The 17,390-nt window shown below is 42.7% G+C and overlaps 1 protein-coding gene across 1 annotated transcript; it reads left to right on the forward strand.

Annotated features, from left to right (window-relative positions):
* Positions 1-16,135: 16,135 nt before the first annotated feature.
* LOC113279029 lies at positions 16,136-17,185 on the forward strand. The gene has a single exon (XM_026527747.1). It carries the CDS (start codon positions 16,136-16,138, stop codon positions 17,183-17,185), a length of 1,050 nt encoding a protein of 349 aa, XP_026383532.1.
* The last annotated feature ends 205 nt before the right edge of the window (positions 17,186-17,390 follow it).

A 17,390-nucleotide genomic window follows, 5' to 3' on the forward strand; every position in this document is an offset into this window, starting at 1 on the left:
TCTTCTAGACTCTAGTGATATTGCTTGGCTGCCTGCTTTCATATTGCATCAACTTCAGTCTGTGATTTCCATATCTGTATTAGTACAGAAACATTAAAATCATAGTCAGAAATCAGAAAAAGAACAATTGAAACTCTGAACAATTCAAATTTCCAGACTAGGTATGCTCTAAAAACCAATTCCCCTTCCCTATAGGAAAAAACCTTAATTGATCTGCACCCTTTATCAAAAGCTATGCAAGCTAAACAAAGCACAACTGTTCTTTATATTATTCTAAGACCAAGTTAGTAGGTACACATGTTATCCAAAATCTCAAAATACCCAATAGAGAAATCAAACATAAAGGGTACCACTTCCACCTCCACATCAAATATCAGTTAGTTACTGTTAGAGCACTGCTCGGTTGAACTCGTAAGCGTTGCTATCTGTTGATGGTGGTTTTCAGTTCAGGGTTAAAACTGTAAAACCCTGTATTTATGTGCATTCGTTCTGCAAAGAAATAGAGATATTTAAAAGTGACGAGTGCCTACGCCTCTGTACTTATATATGTATGACCAATTCAGTATACTTATATATGAAATTTATTCAGAATAGTGTAGTCGCAAAATCCCAGACATTCTGTAAATTTATTAATCTCCCACCTACATTACTCATTAATGCATGGCTTGCTGAGTATTTTTCCTATGCTATGTTCTCAGCTGAACTCTTAATATTGACATGATATGACAACTAATGTCCGTTCTTGGCTGAGCAGCATGAGTTTCCCGAAGTGTCAGGATTAAGATGTGCATGAAAGTTCTCAATCAGAAGCACGCAAGCTGCGCTGCTTTCTGAGAATAAAATTAGTGATTTTGTACCAATGCACAAAATTCACAAAAAATTTATTAATTTTGTGTCAGCTCGCAAAAATCAATTTTCCTAACCTATTTTTATCAATTTACAAAAAATTAGGTATTTTGCGGCCTGCGCGATATCTCGATCCCTATTGGTCGAGACTAAAACCAGGCAAACTAGGAAATTGGTCCATAATGGAACTAGTAGTAGAAGAATCCTATTAAAAATTGGAAAATAAGGATTGCGACGAATGAAAGTAGCAGCAAAAGGAGCACGGCCGCGCCACTTGGCCGGCCGATTTGCCCTAGTTTGTGCCACCTATCACCAACCGGTCATGCCTCATGTTGCTGGCCGTCAGTCCCTCTTTCCCACTGACCAATCAAATTGCTCCAAACACTTTTAATTAAAGTGAAAGTAGGCTGGTCGACGTGCTTACAATCCTTACGAAAATAGATCTTAGTCGTCCAAGAGAGTCGCAAATTGATCACAACCACCCAACTTGGTAAGCTCCGTTAGCTAACCTTGGGTCTTGCAAACATGACCGAACAAGTCCCATGTACTCATGGGAAGACACACTTCTGTTTCAACCAATCAGAACTCTCTTAGCCTGCCAGCAACAACGATAACTGTTAGCCAAAATAGGCCAGTCGCGCGGTGAAGAAAGAGTTTCAATCGAATTACGACCGCACATGACAGCCTTAAATCAATCATGGCCGTCCAACTTCGCCAACCGAGTCGACCGACCTAGGTTTGATTTTAAGCGACCAGCAAGGCGCGGACATGCTCATTGGCCGCTCAACTTTAGCTTCGACCAATCGCATTGCTTCAAACCTGTCAGCAATGCCCCAAACCGATAATCCAAAGTAGGCCGGTCATACGACTTTAAAAACCTCAAATCCGACCAACGACAGTATGTAGCTTCCGCAAATTGATCTCGTCATACAACTTCGCTATCCGAATCGACCGACCCAGATCTTATTTCAAGGAGCCAATGAGATGTTGTCGTGAACAACGACAGCCTCCCTTCCATGAGGACCGATCGCCCTGACCTCAGCCTACCCATACGACTCCTGGCGGCTACCCAAAGTTGGTTGGCCACGCTACTCACAAGAGTCTTAAATAAATTAACGGTAATCGACAACTGCCGCAAAATCATCTCAACCATTCCACTTTGCTAGATGATTTGACCGACTTAGGTCCAATCCTAGGTCACCAATGGGACGCCATGATTGCTGTCAGTTGCTCCCCTTATTCATGAGTCGGTTACCCCGCCTTCAGTCAATTTACTTGACTTCCAACCGCTCGATCAAATAAGGCTGGTTGCGCTCCTAACAACATCACTTCTTATGTATCGAATTAATTTGAGTTGCTTGCTTAAAAGCGATGCTTTATATGCATCGATGATGAACAATATTTCTTAAATATCACGATTTATAAATAATTTAATTATTTATTTAATATAAAAGCACCATGTGCTATTTTTGAGAGCTAAGTCACATCAAGTCTCATTTTCACGACTTGACTCATCACATATGACCACCTACCGCCTAGCCTGCTGATCGCTGTCGTATGCGTCAAAAATAATTTCACTTTTCTAAAGTATATGATAAGAAAGAGTTCGTTTTCACAAAGAGGAAATTATAGTTATTATGTATTTTATTTCCTAAGTAACCAATTGGGGGGAATTTCTGATTTTAAGCAAACAATAAAACTATAAAAGTAAATCAAAAGCAAAGTAAATTGGAGAAATAATCAATGAGAGAAAGATATTGGCCAAGGAGTTCATCTTCAATCTTAAACACGTGCTTGCATACATGATTAAAATTACAATTTAATCTCTTTATCATCAAAAGCCCTAGACTATCAAGTGAGCAAGATAATCCGTTAAATTCCTAAGTTCATCAATACACACACTAGAGCTGCGTATGTGAATTCTACCTAAAGAATAACCTAACGCCTTGCGCTAATTAAGTTCGATTCCTATGAGCATTACGTTTCAGAAATAGGCTAATCACTGCAATTGTCATACATTGCGCATGACAATTCGGACAATGGTCAAACTCTACATATGATCACAAGAGTATATCACTACAAACCGTGATCATATCATGCTACTTGTATTTGGGGTTATCGTTTGATGAAAACCCTAAATTAGCTATGGACAAGGATGTGAATTCAATTGATTGGCCACTCAACTAAAGAAACATCTAAATCCTATCACAATACATCAATGTGATTATAAAAACAGTAGAAGTTTGAACGATAATCAAGAGAGAAAACTAATGCATTAATCAAGCACAAGTTCTCGAAATTGGACTACATTCTTAACCAATAATATAAGATTTAGCTACTCTAGCTATGGAGTTAATCAATATAATAATAATGAATAAAGAAGATGAAACAAAGCAAACCCTAGTAGAATAGCGTCTCTCCTCCAATAGCTCCAAGTATAATATGTGATATCCAAAGAAGTAGAAGACTTTTTCTTTTTGTAGCTTTTCATCTTTCCAAAACTAGGTCAATCCTCCAAAATCCATATCCAATGTGATCCACCAAGTCCATATGTGAAAATACCCATGTAGAAAATATGCCCCAAAAGTGGTCGTCGGAAAATTGGTAAAATGGCCGGAAAATGCCGAAAAATCACCGGGAAGTAGACAGGTGACCGGCAATGTCCACCCAGTCACCACCGATCAAACATAACGGCACACCGTTAAAAGTAACAGCTGACAAACGGTCTTACTGAGTCAGGATTTGAGTAGGAACTGAGTCAGGATCTGAGTGACCTTAGCCTAGGCCATTTGCACAGGATGTTGCTTGAGTGCACAATAATTGCGCTTCACCAGTTCAACTCCAGTCATGATGGCTCTACATTACCTCCACCAGCTGCTGCATCATTCTAACTTCTTCGCAACCGCATTCTCAACTGCAATTGCTCAACTCATTCTGCTCCTAACATCTATCTAATGTCCAGCCATTCATACCACCACTTGCATCTTCATAACCATCACCGAAATCCATCCGCGTAGCAACATCTTGCTTGCAGTCACCAACACAAGACACCATCTCTGACATACCACCTGCATTACATTGCAGGTCCAGTTCAGTTCAAGCCAAAGTCCCCGCTTGCATTCAACCTTCAGATCAAAAACATCCATTCCATACAGTTTAACTCATTTCTTCTTCTGATTCTTCTCAATGGCAACAACATCAAACATAACAGCTGCGCATCACTATTGCCTTAAGCCATCTCAATTTGCAACTGCACTTTCTGTGCTTCTTAATCTCATCTGCACTAAATCCAACAACATCACCTGGTTGCTCCTGTAACTTCAGTTGCACACCAAAACCACCAACAACATCATAACTTCAGTCTTGCACTGTTAAGTCAGGTACCGACAACAGCTAGCTCATACATCACCTGCAATTTAGCTCATTGCAGTGCCAAACCAAGACCAACTGCCATTCATCTAACCACCATAAAGTCATCCCATCCATCAATTGCGGATTGTTCTTCCTTGTAGTTTCAATTCAGAACCCATTTCATTCACTGCCAACCACCAGATTCACTTCAGCTGCACCACCGTAAGAAACCCGTTTTTTCCATTCTTAACTCCATCTCTTTCATACCCATCACCAGTTCTGAAACAATTCCAAACCTAGTAAACCATTTCTGCAATCCCACACCAATCTCAACTTCATGTTCTAGTCATCACTATAACAACAACAACATCAGCTCCTCTTCCTTTTCGAACAATCTCCATTAACTGAGTTCTTTCAAGATTACAGCAGCAGCTCAACCTCTTTTCATTAGCACAACACCACTGATACAGCTTCATGTTTTTGACCACCATGAACAACAAAACCATCTCGATCTCTGACAAAACCGGGACTAGAACTCAAAACCCATCTTCATTTTCATCTCTTCTTCATCAGCAGCAACTGCAATCTACCAAACCCTAACATCCTTCTCAAATTCAATTAGCGTAAACAGACTCCCATCGATCTGTTCTTTATTGACTTCTCATCACCATCTTCTTCTCCCTGTGTTGTTTAAGAATCAATTACAGCAACAACTGCTCTATTAACTCGAAGTTGAACGAAACCCATCTCTTATTCCTTCTTCTTGTCTCTGAATTTCATCACATCTTCTCTGTCAATTGAATCTGAATCAAACCCTAGTCTTCTCAATTTAATCATCAACTCCTTATTTTCTTGTTCTTGGCGGCATCAGGATCATTATAACTCTCCATGTTCTTGATTTTCTCTCTCGATATGATCTCTTGATGGTAACAGCAGAAACTACTGCTTTTCTTCTCTCGTCTCTGAATTGTAGACGGAAATGATTGGGAAGGGAAATCACTTCTCTTGCTTTTAGGGCTTGGTAATGATTGAAAGCACTCAAGACACCCACTCTCCAGATAAGAGCTACCAACTCATACACGACTTGTCGGTTTCGAAAGACTGACAACCTAATTCCTTTCTCAACTCAACTGTCAGTTTTGAGGAACTGACAATTCATTCTTCACCTCCATCTCGCGCAACCTCGCCGGCTCCAAATATATTCCGCCCATCAATTGATCTTTTTGCCCTTTACGCTCCAAATGACTCCAAAGTACCTAAATACTCAAAAGTAAACACAAGATACAAAATTTACAATAAAAGTGGAAAATAAAGCATAAACAATAGATACTAATTAAGGTGTTTACAACACCTATCAAATTCCCCCAGACTTAGACTTTGCTAGTCCTCAAGCAAATCAAACTAAACAATTCTAAAACATACATACAACTCCGTGTCGTCGAGGCTACGGTCACACTTAGCATGTATAACAAGCCTTTGAACCCCTAGGTGTCCCTAGTGGACGAGTTATAGTCTCGTGAGGACTTACAAAAGGTATACCCACAAAACCTACTAGTTCTCCGAAATGATAGCATCCAACGCGCTAAGAAGACATAGAAATTCTGCACACTAGTCATAAGAAGTTAGACAAATATATGAACAAAATATCATCCTTAAAAGTTGAGAGAGAAATAACCATCCCTTATAGAAAGAATCCAGGTTCGAGAGTGATCAAAAATCTCGACTCTGCCTCACAAGAAAGGGTTTTAAGAAGTTGCTCTCAATAATAAGCAACTTTTTTATGGGTCACACATGTGTCCAGGTAGGAATGAGGAGAGAATCTTGCGACACGTTAAATGGTAGGAAGGCAAAACCTTCTGAATTGTTTTGAAAACCCACATCTTTTATAATTTTTTAAAAACCCTTTTTTCTGACGATCTCTAAGAAAGGAAATCAACCACTTAACGAAGGTGGAAATATGCTTACTTACCTCGTTATCTGTTCAACGTGCAGTTAGCACCACTCTCACAGCATCCATAGAAACGTCTTCGGTCTTCAATCCTTGTCTTTATCTTCGTCTTCGGTCTTCAACTGTCGATGATAACTCTTGAACTTCGTAGAATCTTGACAATGTAACACTTTTCTCTAATTTCTTGTTGATTAAAACTTCATTATAGATGTAGATACCAAAAATCTACCGTGCCATGTGGCACAATATTAAAGGTGGAGAAACTTATTATGTTACAACAACGCAGACTACATCTCTCCTTAGGATGCTAAGTTATGAAGTTATCTGTATCAACGTGTGGCGCAATGTTAAAGGTTGGAGTATCAAAGTACGCTACAATAGAGTACACCAAATCACTACCAAGATTGCTTAATTATTAAGCAATAGGTCGTAGTATAGGCACATGGGTGTGTCTGTCTGTCAGAGGTAGCTGAGCAGTCTGCACAACTTTTAGTACAAAGGCGCAGTCGTCAACCACGTGGGATCAGAGTACGTGGTTGTTTGTAGGTGAAAACGGGTTCTGCCGATTTTGGTAAATTCCTGTGTGTTGATGAGAAATGAGTCTAGACCCTAAACGATGCACTGCACGGGAGTACTTTTGATTCGAGAGATCAATCTGTACAATCCTGTCCTAAACCAAGAAATCACCGTTCCAGGCTTGCTTTGGTCACAAAGTGAAGGAGAAGGGTTGGTTTTAGGGAGGGAAGCGAAGAGAGTGTTGAGACCAGAATCGTTGATTCTGAAGGTGTGGTTGTTTACGACTTGTATCAGAAAGTAGAACTGGCTAGCAGAATGGAAAGCTATTAGTTCTTGGTGATTTCTGGATACTACGTTGTTGCCGACCAAAAACTTGTTCTTGGTGGAAAATAGGTGAAACCCATTTATTCAAGTCGTAATCAAACGTACCCTGATCTCGTAGGAAGTAGAAACGACTGAGTTATGGCAGAGTGGAGTAACGTGTAACGTTAGAATTTATGCTTCCATGATGAAGGAAACGTTTACACCATTACTTCTTACCATTACTAGCGCCCTTCTTCATGACACTTTCTTGTAACGGGCGTATTGCACGCCGCACGCTGTAAACCGCCAGACAAATACCCTAATGAGCACCCCCCCCAGTTTGTGACATGTTTGATGTCTCGAGTATTTTCGTGGAAAACATGTAGCACTTTGTTACGTGTGGAAAGTCAAAGTCAAGGGACTTACCGCAGGAAAATAGCATGTGATGCTATTAGGCTCGTTTTGGCTGGTTGCCTAAAACTTACCACAGGCCTGTCAGTTCGGTAGCGAACTCGGACGGCCGAGATTACATCTTGTGAAGAAGGGTAGTCGTTGATTATGTCTACCTTCTGTTGGCGCATGATAATGGCGCAATGGTGTTTTGATGTACGCCAGTGACAATGTGGCATGGCCGGCATGGCTCGTGCATGCCAATGACACGGTGGTGCAGGTGGCGCCTGGCGTAGCCATGGCTACTAGATTTAGGCGTCTGGTCACGTAACTTGCCACAAGTATGTCAGTTCGGTGGCGAACTTGGATGGCCGAGATTGCATCTCATGAGGAAGGATGGCCATTGATTATGACCATATCTTGTTGAATATCAAAGTGGCGCCATTGGCATAGTGGCGCCTAGCGTAGCCATGTCATAGCGGCATATCAGTGGCGTAGCCGTGGCGGCTGTTTTGGCATATTGGTGTTAGACCCAAATATGGCTCCGACAACATTGGCCTTGTTGCCACATCAATCCCAATGCTCTGGGAAACATTACTTAGCTTGGTTGGCATAGAAACTTTGCCTAAATTAGGGTTTGGCGTGCCAAAGCCCTAATTAGTGCATGCAACATGTGGCTGTGGCGTATCGGCGTTTTGTGCAAATGGTGCCATAGCCACGCCAAAAGAACCATAGCCATGCCATCATGTGGAAACGGCCACAGGATTAAGGATTACCACGGGCGGCTATGATATGACGTCTTTTTTAGAGTTTCCTGGGTCTCACACGGCTCGTGGCATGTTGTGGGCCCGAAGTGGATAAATTTGCACCAGGACTGGAAATTAGGGTCTCGACCATGCGGGGTCGTGTTTCCAGTTAGGATAACCACATTGAAGTCTGTTATGGCGTTGGCCACGGACATAAGATGGGTTGGCACGTAAGTGCACTATTTATGGTATGTTGCCACGTTCGGTATGCTTTTGTGGCAAAGTGGCACGTCCGGCATGTTGTGCATGCACGTTTGGTATGTCAGTTAGCGCATTGGGAGCAACTTTGGAAATCCAATTTGGTATTGGCGCAATTTTGCCTCTCTTTTTTAATACTGTGGCAGGTTTAGAGCAACCTGATTGGTCGAAAAAGAGAGGGCCGGCCAAACGCGGGTGTGGCCACACTTCTGGCATGCGTGTGGCAAGTTTAGAGCGACCTGATTGGTCAATGGGAAGGGGGCCGACAAGCAAGGGCGTGGCTACACTTCCAGTGCACCGTGGCGGATATAAAGCGACCTGATTGGTCGATGGAAAGGGGGTCCGGAAAGAAGCATGGGCCGGCCTCATTCTGAATGCATGTGGCGCATTTAGAGCGACCTGATTGTTCGATGGGAAGGGGGTCGGCAAGCAAGGGCGTGGCCACACTTCCAGTGCACTGTGGCAGATTTAAAGCGACCTGATTGGTCGATGGGAAGGGTCCGGCAAGCAACATGGGGACGGCCTCATTCTGAATGTGTGTGGCGCATTTAGAGCGACCTGATTGGTCGATGGGAAAGGGAGCCGGCGAGCAAGGGCGTGGCCACACTTCCAGCGCGCCGTGGAGGATTTAAAACGACCTGATTGGTCGAGGGAAATAAAGCCGGTTAGGCAAAATGGGGCGTGGCCAATGGCAAATGATGCCGGCTGGCCTAATGCATGGCCACGCCTCCCTTTGCTGTTGCTCCTTTATTTCTGATTCTGGGAAAGATTTTGCACCTGCTAATCCATGGCGGATTAATTACCTAGTTTACCTAGGCTTAATTTCGACAAACAAGGTCTGATATATTATGCAAGGATAAAAACCCTAACTTTTGCAAGTTAGTGAGGGTAATTTATTGAATTCTATATGTTGACACAGAGTTATTTTAAGTTCATTGCCAGAGAGCAGCATGCTTTCTGATTGAATACCTTATGCAAAGACCTTATCTTTGATATTTGGAAATTCGTGCTACTCTACTGCGAGTGAACACAAATTGTCATGCCATATCAACATTAAGGGTTCGGCCGGGGAACATAGCACAGAAAGCATTCGAAGAAACTTATATTAATTGCATACAGGCAAGGTGCCAAAATTTACATAATATCTGGGATTGTTGCTACATGCACCATTCTGGGTAAATTTCATAAGAAAATATTGAGTTGCTCAATAAACATGCCAGTGAAGAGGTTGAACACTCATCACTTTTACATGGCTCTGTCTCTTTGCAGAGTGACGGCATATTAAATGCAGGATTTTACAATTTTAGCCCTGAGCTAAAAACCACCATCAACATTAAGTCCCCTTCTTAGCACGTAATAGTGGCATTGTTGCGGCGTAAGCATGAGATGGTGACAGACAAGAGTAAAATCGAAAGGGCAAGACATGAAGAGATTGCCAGGAAAATTCGACTAACCTTTGGCAAGAGGGGTGAGTAGTCTATGATCTTTGTGCTGGAGGCTTGGCGTATTTCCGGCTTGGCCACAGGGTGCTGGCGTTGATTTGGCCGTAGAACTTTGTTTCTCGGAACATTGGCGCCAATTAGGGCCATGGGTCTGATGTTAACACTGCAACTTCGGCTATGGACCATTGATGCTGGCGCTGCAACTTTGGCCGCGGAGCGGTGATGATGGCGCTGCAACTTCAACCACAGAGCGGTAATGATGGCGCTGCTGGCTTGGGTCACGGAGCGTTAACGCTGGTGATGCAGGTTCGGCTGTGGAATGCTAATGCTGGCGTCGCAACCTTAGCTACAGAATGATGATGATGTCTGGCTTGACCACGAGCGGAGATGACGCTGGAATTGTGGATACTGATCAACAGAGATGGCGCTTGGCTCCAGTCCGTGGAATGGTGGAAACGGCTTCAGTCCGTGGAATGGCGGAAACGGCTTCAGTCCGTGGATGGTGGAAACAGCTTCAGTCCGTGGAATGGTGGACGCGGCTTCAGTCCGTGGAATGGTGGAAACGGCTTCAGTCCATGGGATGGTGGAAACGACGCCATTTTCTTGACCACAGAACGGGTAGAGATGGCGTTGAAACTTTGGATCAATCGTGGAGATGGAGGATGAAGATGGTGTTGATGGCTCCTGGTTCGTGGAACGGTGGAAATGGTGTAGACGGTGGATTTTCGACAATGGAAAAATTGTAAGACCATAATTATGCATACTCCCGATCCGGCAATCAGATGAGTATTGAGACTCATGTCTCTCAACAAAGCGTGAAAGCTCATACCATAAAATCTCTGACTGAGAAGGCTGTCTATCAGAGTATCTGTAGATGTGTAGTCTCCCAGCTGAGGCCACGGCACATCTCATGAATACTGAGAAATTTCAGTAATTATTTCTATATAGAATCGAAAGATTGGACGGCTCCTAGACAGCATGCCTGCTAGTATAGAGCGACAACGTCTTCAGGATGCAACCAGGTTTTCCCTCGCTATATAGGAGAAATATGATACTCCAGCAAGTTCATATTGCTCAACTCTCAGATAATTAATGCTCCTAGATAGGAAGTCCTGCTAGTATAGAGCCATCAGTTAATTATCTCTAATCGCCTGAATATCCAGAAATATTCTACGATTCTTCGTTATATTTCGTCATTTCAATTCGTGGTTCTTCCCAGCAGAATTCCACGGGATAGTGATAAATATTCGACGAAACATGCATCTGAGCATCGAATAAGCCCTGACTAAAATGGTGCAAGTGTACTTAGCAATAATGCACAGACCAGCATTTGAATGCGCAAACGAGCATTTCAAAAATACGAATGAACGATGAACCTATGCAAAATAGGAAGGAAAAATAATAATAATAAAATATTAGCAAAGTCGCCAGGGACTGGGCTCACCAGCCGGCCGATCATGCCGTGACCAGTCCCACGCCCAATTTTATATTTTATCATATTTTATTATTTTTCCCCGATCTCATGAAAATTCTCTCGTTCGAGCAAATCTCCTTCGATTCAAGGATATTCTTTAATCTCATGATATTTCTTTATGTCAAGAAAATAATAAAATTAGGGAACGGTGTCACGGAACCGAGCACCAGCCGGCCGACCATGCCCTAGCCGTGGCCGATCCCACACCTCACGTCCCCATTATTTTATTATTTCTCTCAATCCATGAAAATTCCCTGATTTCATGAATTTTCCCTAAACTCATGAAAAATATTATAAAATTAAGAAAACTCGTGGGACCAGGCCCTAGCCGGCCGTCACGCCCTACCCGGTCCCACACGCCTCTTATTCTATTATTGTTATTTGTTTTGTTTTCCTCATTCCATGAAAACTCCCTCATTTCAACAAAATACCTTGGTTTCAACAAATATCTCTGATTTTATGAAAATTCGATAAAATTACGAAAATTACATAAAATTGGGAAGAGTGCCCTGGGGCCGTGCTTGTTGACCGGTCGGCCATGCCTTGGCCATTGCTGGTCCCACACTCCATCACTTCCTATTTTATTATTATTTTATTTCTGTCATCTCATGGAAGTTCCCTAATTTCATAAAATTCTCCGGTTTCATGGGATTTCCCTCAATTCAGAGAAAATACGCAAAATTACATAAAACTGGGAAAAGTGTGGGACAGTGCTTGTCAGACGGCCGGCCATGCCCTAGCCATGGCCGGTCCCACACCTTGTAATTCTCTGTTTTATTCATTATTTTTCATCATCTTATGTATTTTTCCTAGTTTCAGCAAAACCCTGGATTCTGCATATTTTCTCAAAATGTTGCTCAAACGCACATCGAAAAATATTGAAACTCTCAGGACTGAGACACGGACACCATGGTGACATGGGAACATCCCCTTGACCGACCAAGGGTGACCCTAAGGCTTCCAAACAGCCGGTCCCACACATTTTAATGATTTTAACCTAATTTGCTCAATTGCTCATATTAGGTTCAAACTCTTTCCAAACATCAGTTGGTCCCACGGTCACCAAGAGCTGGTCCCATGACCTCTTGGTCGGTCCCTCATGTTTTCATGGCTAGGTTTTGTTATCTGTCGCTCACACGAGCATTATTTTAATAAATGATTAAACTAGCATTTAATCATTCTTTCACCAACTGGTCCTCAAGAGACTTTGGTATTTTGCTCATTCGAGCATCTGGGTGTTACATGGTGGACTCATCATCCCATGTGGTCGGTCCTTGCTTCACTCTGTGGTTGATTTTGAATAAATCATCATTTCATTAAAATTAGGGTTTTTGAATCCAGGGCTCTGCAAAAACATGATCTGAGCAGATTAAAAAACTGATAATTTTATGTTGATTCCATGATCAACATTTTTATTTATTATGCTCGACCCAGCAGTCAGAATCTTAAATTAATATTTTATTTGGTCCTGCTACCAACAATTCATCAAATGAGCAATATTCGCTCAACCCGGCAATATTTGCTCAGATTCAAGAATATTAGTTCAACTATCAATATTCAACAATTCAGCAACACAGTTTGTTCGTCTTTGGTAATCAACATAATAATACCTCGTCTCAACAGACATATTTAATTCATGAGTTTCAGAACATTTGCAAATCATGTTCAACTCAGCAATACATGGACTCATCGTTCCATAATGTCAGCAACTGACTCCACAATCACGAGATATCAATCGTGTCACATGGGGGGATATTAACTAGGGTTTTGGTCTGGCGGTCTACGACACGTATGTTCACCCACGACGAGAATGTGAGCAAGTCGTGCAATCAGTTGGAAGAGTCAGCAAAGTAGTGGGTGGAAAATTAACCAAGTCTCCGCACGATGAGCAACTGGTTTTAACACGATTTCCCACTTCCCCACACTCTGATTCCAGCAACTGTCACACTTCATGGGATCATGGTGTTTTTAATTTAGTAATATAAAAAGACCTCTAAATCATGATTGAAAAGACAAGATTCGAATACTCGAACATTCGTCTAAACAAGCAATTTCTCGGCAAGTTCATACGGACAATCTTTCGTTTATACGAACTCATTGTCTGAGCAATCACTCTCAATTGAGTAAAATTCAATCATTCAAAGCGTTCTTACGCTGAATTCACAACACACCTACAATCTCAGATCATCATTGATCCCACACATTTCTCAGCTTCCCTCCTACAAATCAACCCATCCTCTTTTGTGTCCGAATTGACTCTGGAACGACCATTGTTCTTGGTTTAGTCCAGAGTCCTACAGATTGATCTCTCGAACTTAAATCACTCACTTCTTGCAGTGCATCTGTGTGAGGTTCAAAATTTCGCTCGGTTCAAGGAGTCTCCACACGGACGTCTCCTCAATTTCGTAAAAACCAACAAATCGTTTTTCCCTATCTACAGATTGGCGACCACAGTGGGAGATTAATCTCTCGGTTGCAATCTCACGATTTCACAAGATGGTTGGTCTTAGGACTAATTCAACTGATCCAAACCCGATCCGGAATATTTCAAATGGTAATGTTCCTCCTTCTAATGTTACATCTAACGACACAGAAGGCGGAAGAACCCCGACTCTGACAGAGTTGGCTCAAATCCTGGAGATTCACGCCAGGAACATGGATCTGATGAAGAATACGATGAACCACATACTCGATTTCCTCATCAAACTGACATCTGAGTTAGGCGGCATCTCCGCTTCAGAAGTCCCAACACTGGGGACTGATTTGTCACCCGACCCTCAAAGTTATAGCTTTACTACTTATAAGAAGCCGGTGGATCAGGAAGTTGCACAATTGATCGAAAATTTGTGTGAACTTTTACACTTTTTCAGGGAGTAGCGTACAGACACGTTTGCCGCACTCAGCAAGATATCATCTGACGTGCAAATAACTCCACCAACCCCAGCAGTTAAAGAAGTCTCCCAGGTGTCTGAACATTCGATCGACAACATCACTTTTGGAGAAGAAGATCGCATGGAAGATGAAGGACATAATCGGGCGTTGTACGTAACTGGTTTCATCAAAGGCACCGAATTTAGGATGGCTCTCGTTGACACAAGCGCTTCCACAAACATCGTCATTATGAAGACTCTCAGGATGGCCAGATTCCCACAAGGTAAAATCATTCGCCATCCCATTCTAATGACATGATTTGAAGGAAGCCAAAGCCATACGTATGGATATGCGTATATAGATTTGAGGGTAGGGACGATTCAATCGAAAGTGAAGTTTCATGTGATCGAACAAGAACCTGACTATCACATGATACTCGGGCGATCGTGGCTCCATGACAACAAGGTGGTCCCATCAACCTACCATCAATGTATGAAGGCTTTACTCAACAACAAGATCGTTCGCATAGCCGCTTCATCATCTTCTTACGCTCTGGCCTTCGATTCTGAATTCATCGAATCCCATAGGAGCATTCTTGAACCTCCTAAGAAGATCTACAGTACTCCACTTCCAAGTTGGAAAACTATTGAAGCTGCTGATGCGTCATCACTATCTCCAGAGACAGAACCAGTCAAATCACCTGCTACACCGGTCAAACACCGGAAGGATCAGGTCACGACTCCAGGATCCAATTTTATGACCATCCATGTTGCAGAAGGGAGGGTCATTTATCGGCGGCGCAAAGATTAAAAATTAATAGGGGAGATTGATCAAGAGTCTCCCCGCCCTAATGAATCATGCCAGATCGAGAAATCGCCTGATAGTGAGGTTCAAGATGCTCCGCAACAGTTGCAAGATGACACGAATTCTACTACTGATGATCTTGAAACAGTTAACATCGGCACAGAAGAAGACCCGAGACCAATCTTAATCAGTTCTGCACTATCATTGGAGGAACGAACATGCCTAGTAAATTTGCTGAAAGAGTATCGGGATATCTTTGCTTGGACGTACGAAGAAATGCCTGGTCTCGACGACAAGCTGGTCACTCACCGTTTGCATATCACTCCTGGCTCCAAAGCTGTCAAACAACCACCTAGACAGTTCATACATGAAGTCGAGGAACAAATCAAAGTCGAAATTCAGAAATTGCTAGTAGCAGGATTTATCAAGCCTATCCAACATCCAACATGGCTGGCCAACGTTGTCCCAGTTAAGAAGAAGAATGGTCAAATCAGATGCTGTTTAGATTTCCGGAACCTGAATAAGTGTTGCCCAAAGGATGATTTTCCTTTACCCAACATTGATATGCTCGTCGATGCAACCAGCGGCCACGGTATGTTCTCATTCATGGATGGTTACAGTGGATACAACCAGATCAAGATGTTTGAACATGATGCTGCCAAAACCGCGTTCCGCACTCCCATTGGGAACTTTCACTACACTGTGATGCCCTTTGGACTTAAGAATGCAGGTGCTACCTACCAACGAGCCATGACAGCAGTATTTCATGATATGATTCATAAGAAAGTAGAAGACTATGTCGACGACGTTGTGGTGAAATCGAAAGCTCGAGCATCGCATCTAGAATTTCCGAGGCAAGTTTTCGAAAGATGCAGGGAATACGAGTTGAAGATGAATCCCCTGGAATGCGCTTTTGGAGTTTCTTCTGGGAAGTTTCTAGGATTCCTGGTCACTGCTGAAGGGATCAAAGTCGATCCTGATAAAGCAAAATCCATTACTACCATGCCTCCTCCACGCACTGTGAAGGAACTACAGGGTTTCATGCATCAGACGCTTCATACCGGGATTGGCTCAGCTTATTGCTTCGTTCACTCCTCTGCTGAAGAAGGGAGCAAATTTCTCATGGACGGCTGTTCAGCAGGAGGCATTCCAGAAGATACAACAGATACTTTTATCCCCCGCAATCATGAGATCTCCAGTACAAGGACGACCATTTATATTGTACACGGCTTCCAGTGATATTGTTATTGGGGCACTGCTAGCTCAAGAAGATGAAGAAGGCTTTGGACATCCAATCTACTATTACAACCGAACCATGAAAGATGCTCAAATCAGATACCCGAAAGCTGAAAGAACGTGCCTGGAATTAGCTCATGCAATACAAAGATTCAGACATTATTTTCTATCTAACAGGGTCATGCTTGTCTCCAAAGCTGATCCCATCAAGTTTTTACTCTCGAAACCTGCTTTGATAGGAAGACCTACAAAATGGCTGCTTCAGATGTCAGATTTCGACATAGTATGTGTTTCTCCCAAAGAAATCAAAGGTCAAGCGGTAGCAGATCTACTGGCTTCCTTTCCAGGGGAAGATTCCACGACACCACAGGACGATGTACCAGGTGAATTCCCAGAAATTTCAGTCGTCAAGGAAGAAACGTGGTTGTTGTACTTTGATGGATCTGCTACTCCTAGCAACGATACTGGAGGGGCGGGCATAGTCTTGGTCTCTCCATCTGGTGAAGTATTCTCACATTCATTTAAGCTGGATTTCCACTATACAAATAACTCAACAGAATATGAAGCCTTTTTGCTAGGATTATCCTTAGCTAAACAGGCAGGAGCAATACATCTGGAGATCAGAGGAGATTCAAAACTGTTGGTCAATCAAATGAATGGGATATACTTTCTCAAGGGGATAATGCTTGCTCCATTCAGGGCTGAAGCGCAGCGACTCCTAACTCATTTCGCTGATGCAACTATCACTCACACTGGCCGAACCAACAATAGACATGCTGATTGCTTGGCAACCCTCGCCTCCAAGTTGCAATTCGAAGGGTTAGAGAAAGCTATCATAGTGCAGAGACGAGCTGTATCATCTACGTGGCTTAGTCAAACTGAAGATGCTCAAGCAAACGACTGGAGAGCACCTATTATTCATGAACTGAGCAGTTCCGTAGCAGAAGGAACAATCAGCCTTAAAGAGCTAAAAAACTTCTTCCTGCTCCACGGGGCCTAGTAATTCGCAACCCTGATGCCTCTCCATCACGATGCCTTGGCGATGAAGAAGCAAAGGAAAGGCTCGAAAGTGTGCATCAATAAGTATGTGGACAGACGCTGGTGATAACACTTTATAGAAGACTTCAAAGACTCGGGTATTACTGGCCCTCCATGGAAGCGCAATCAAGAAATTTGCAAGGATCTTGTCCTAATTGTCAGAAGCC

The sequence above is a fragment of the Papaver somniferum genome, chromosome 5 (assembly GCF_003573695.1).
Source record: "Papaver somniferum cultivar HN1 chromosome 5, ASM357369v1, whole genome shotgun sequence".
Taxonomy (NCBI): Eukaryota; Viridiplantae; Streptophyta; class Magnoliopsida; order Ranunculales; family Papaveraceae; genus Papaver; species Papaver somniferum.

Excerpts from the sequence above, each read along its gene's own strand:
- LOC113279029 (XM_026527747.1), top strand. The coding sequence starts at position 16,136 with ATGAGATCTCCAGTACAAGGACGACCATTTATATTGTACACGGCTTCC.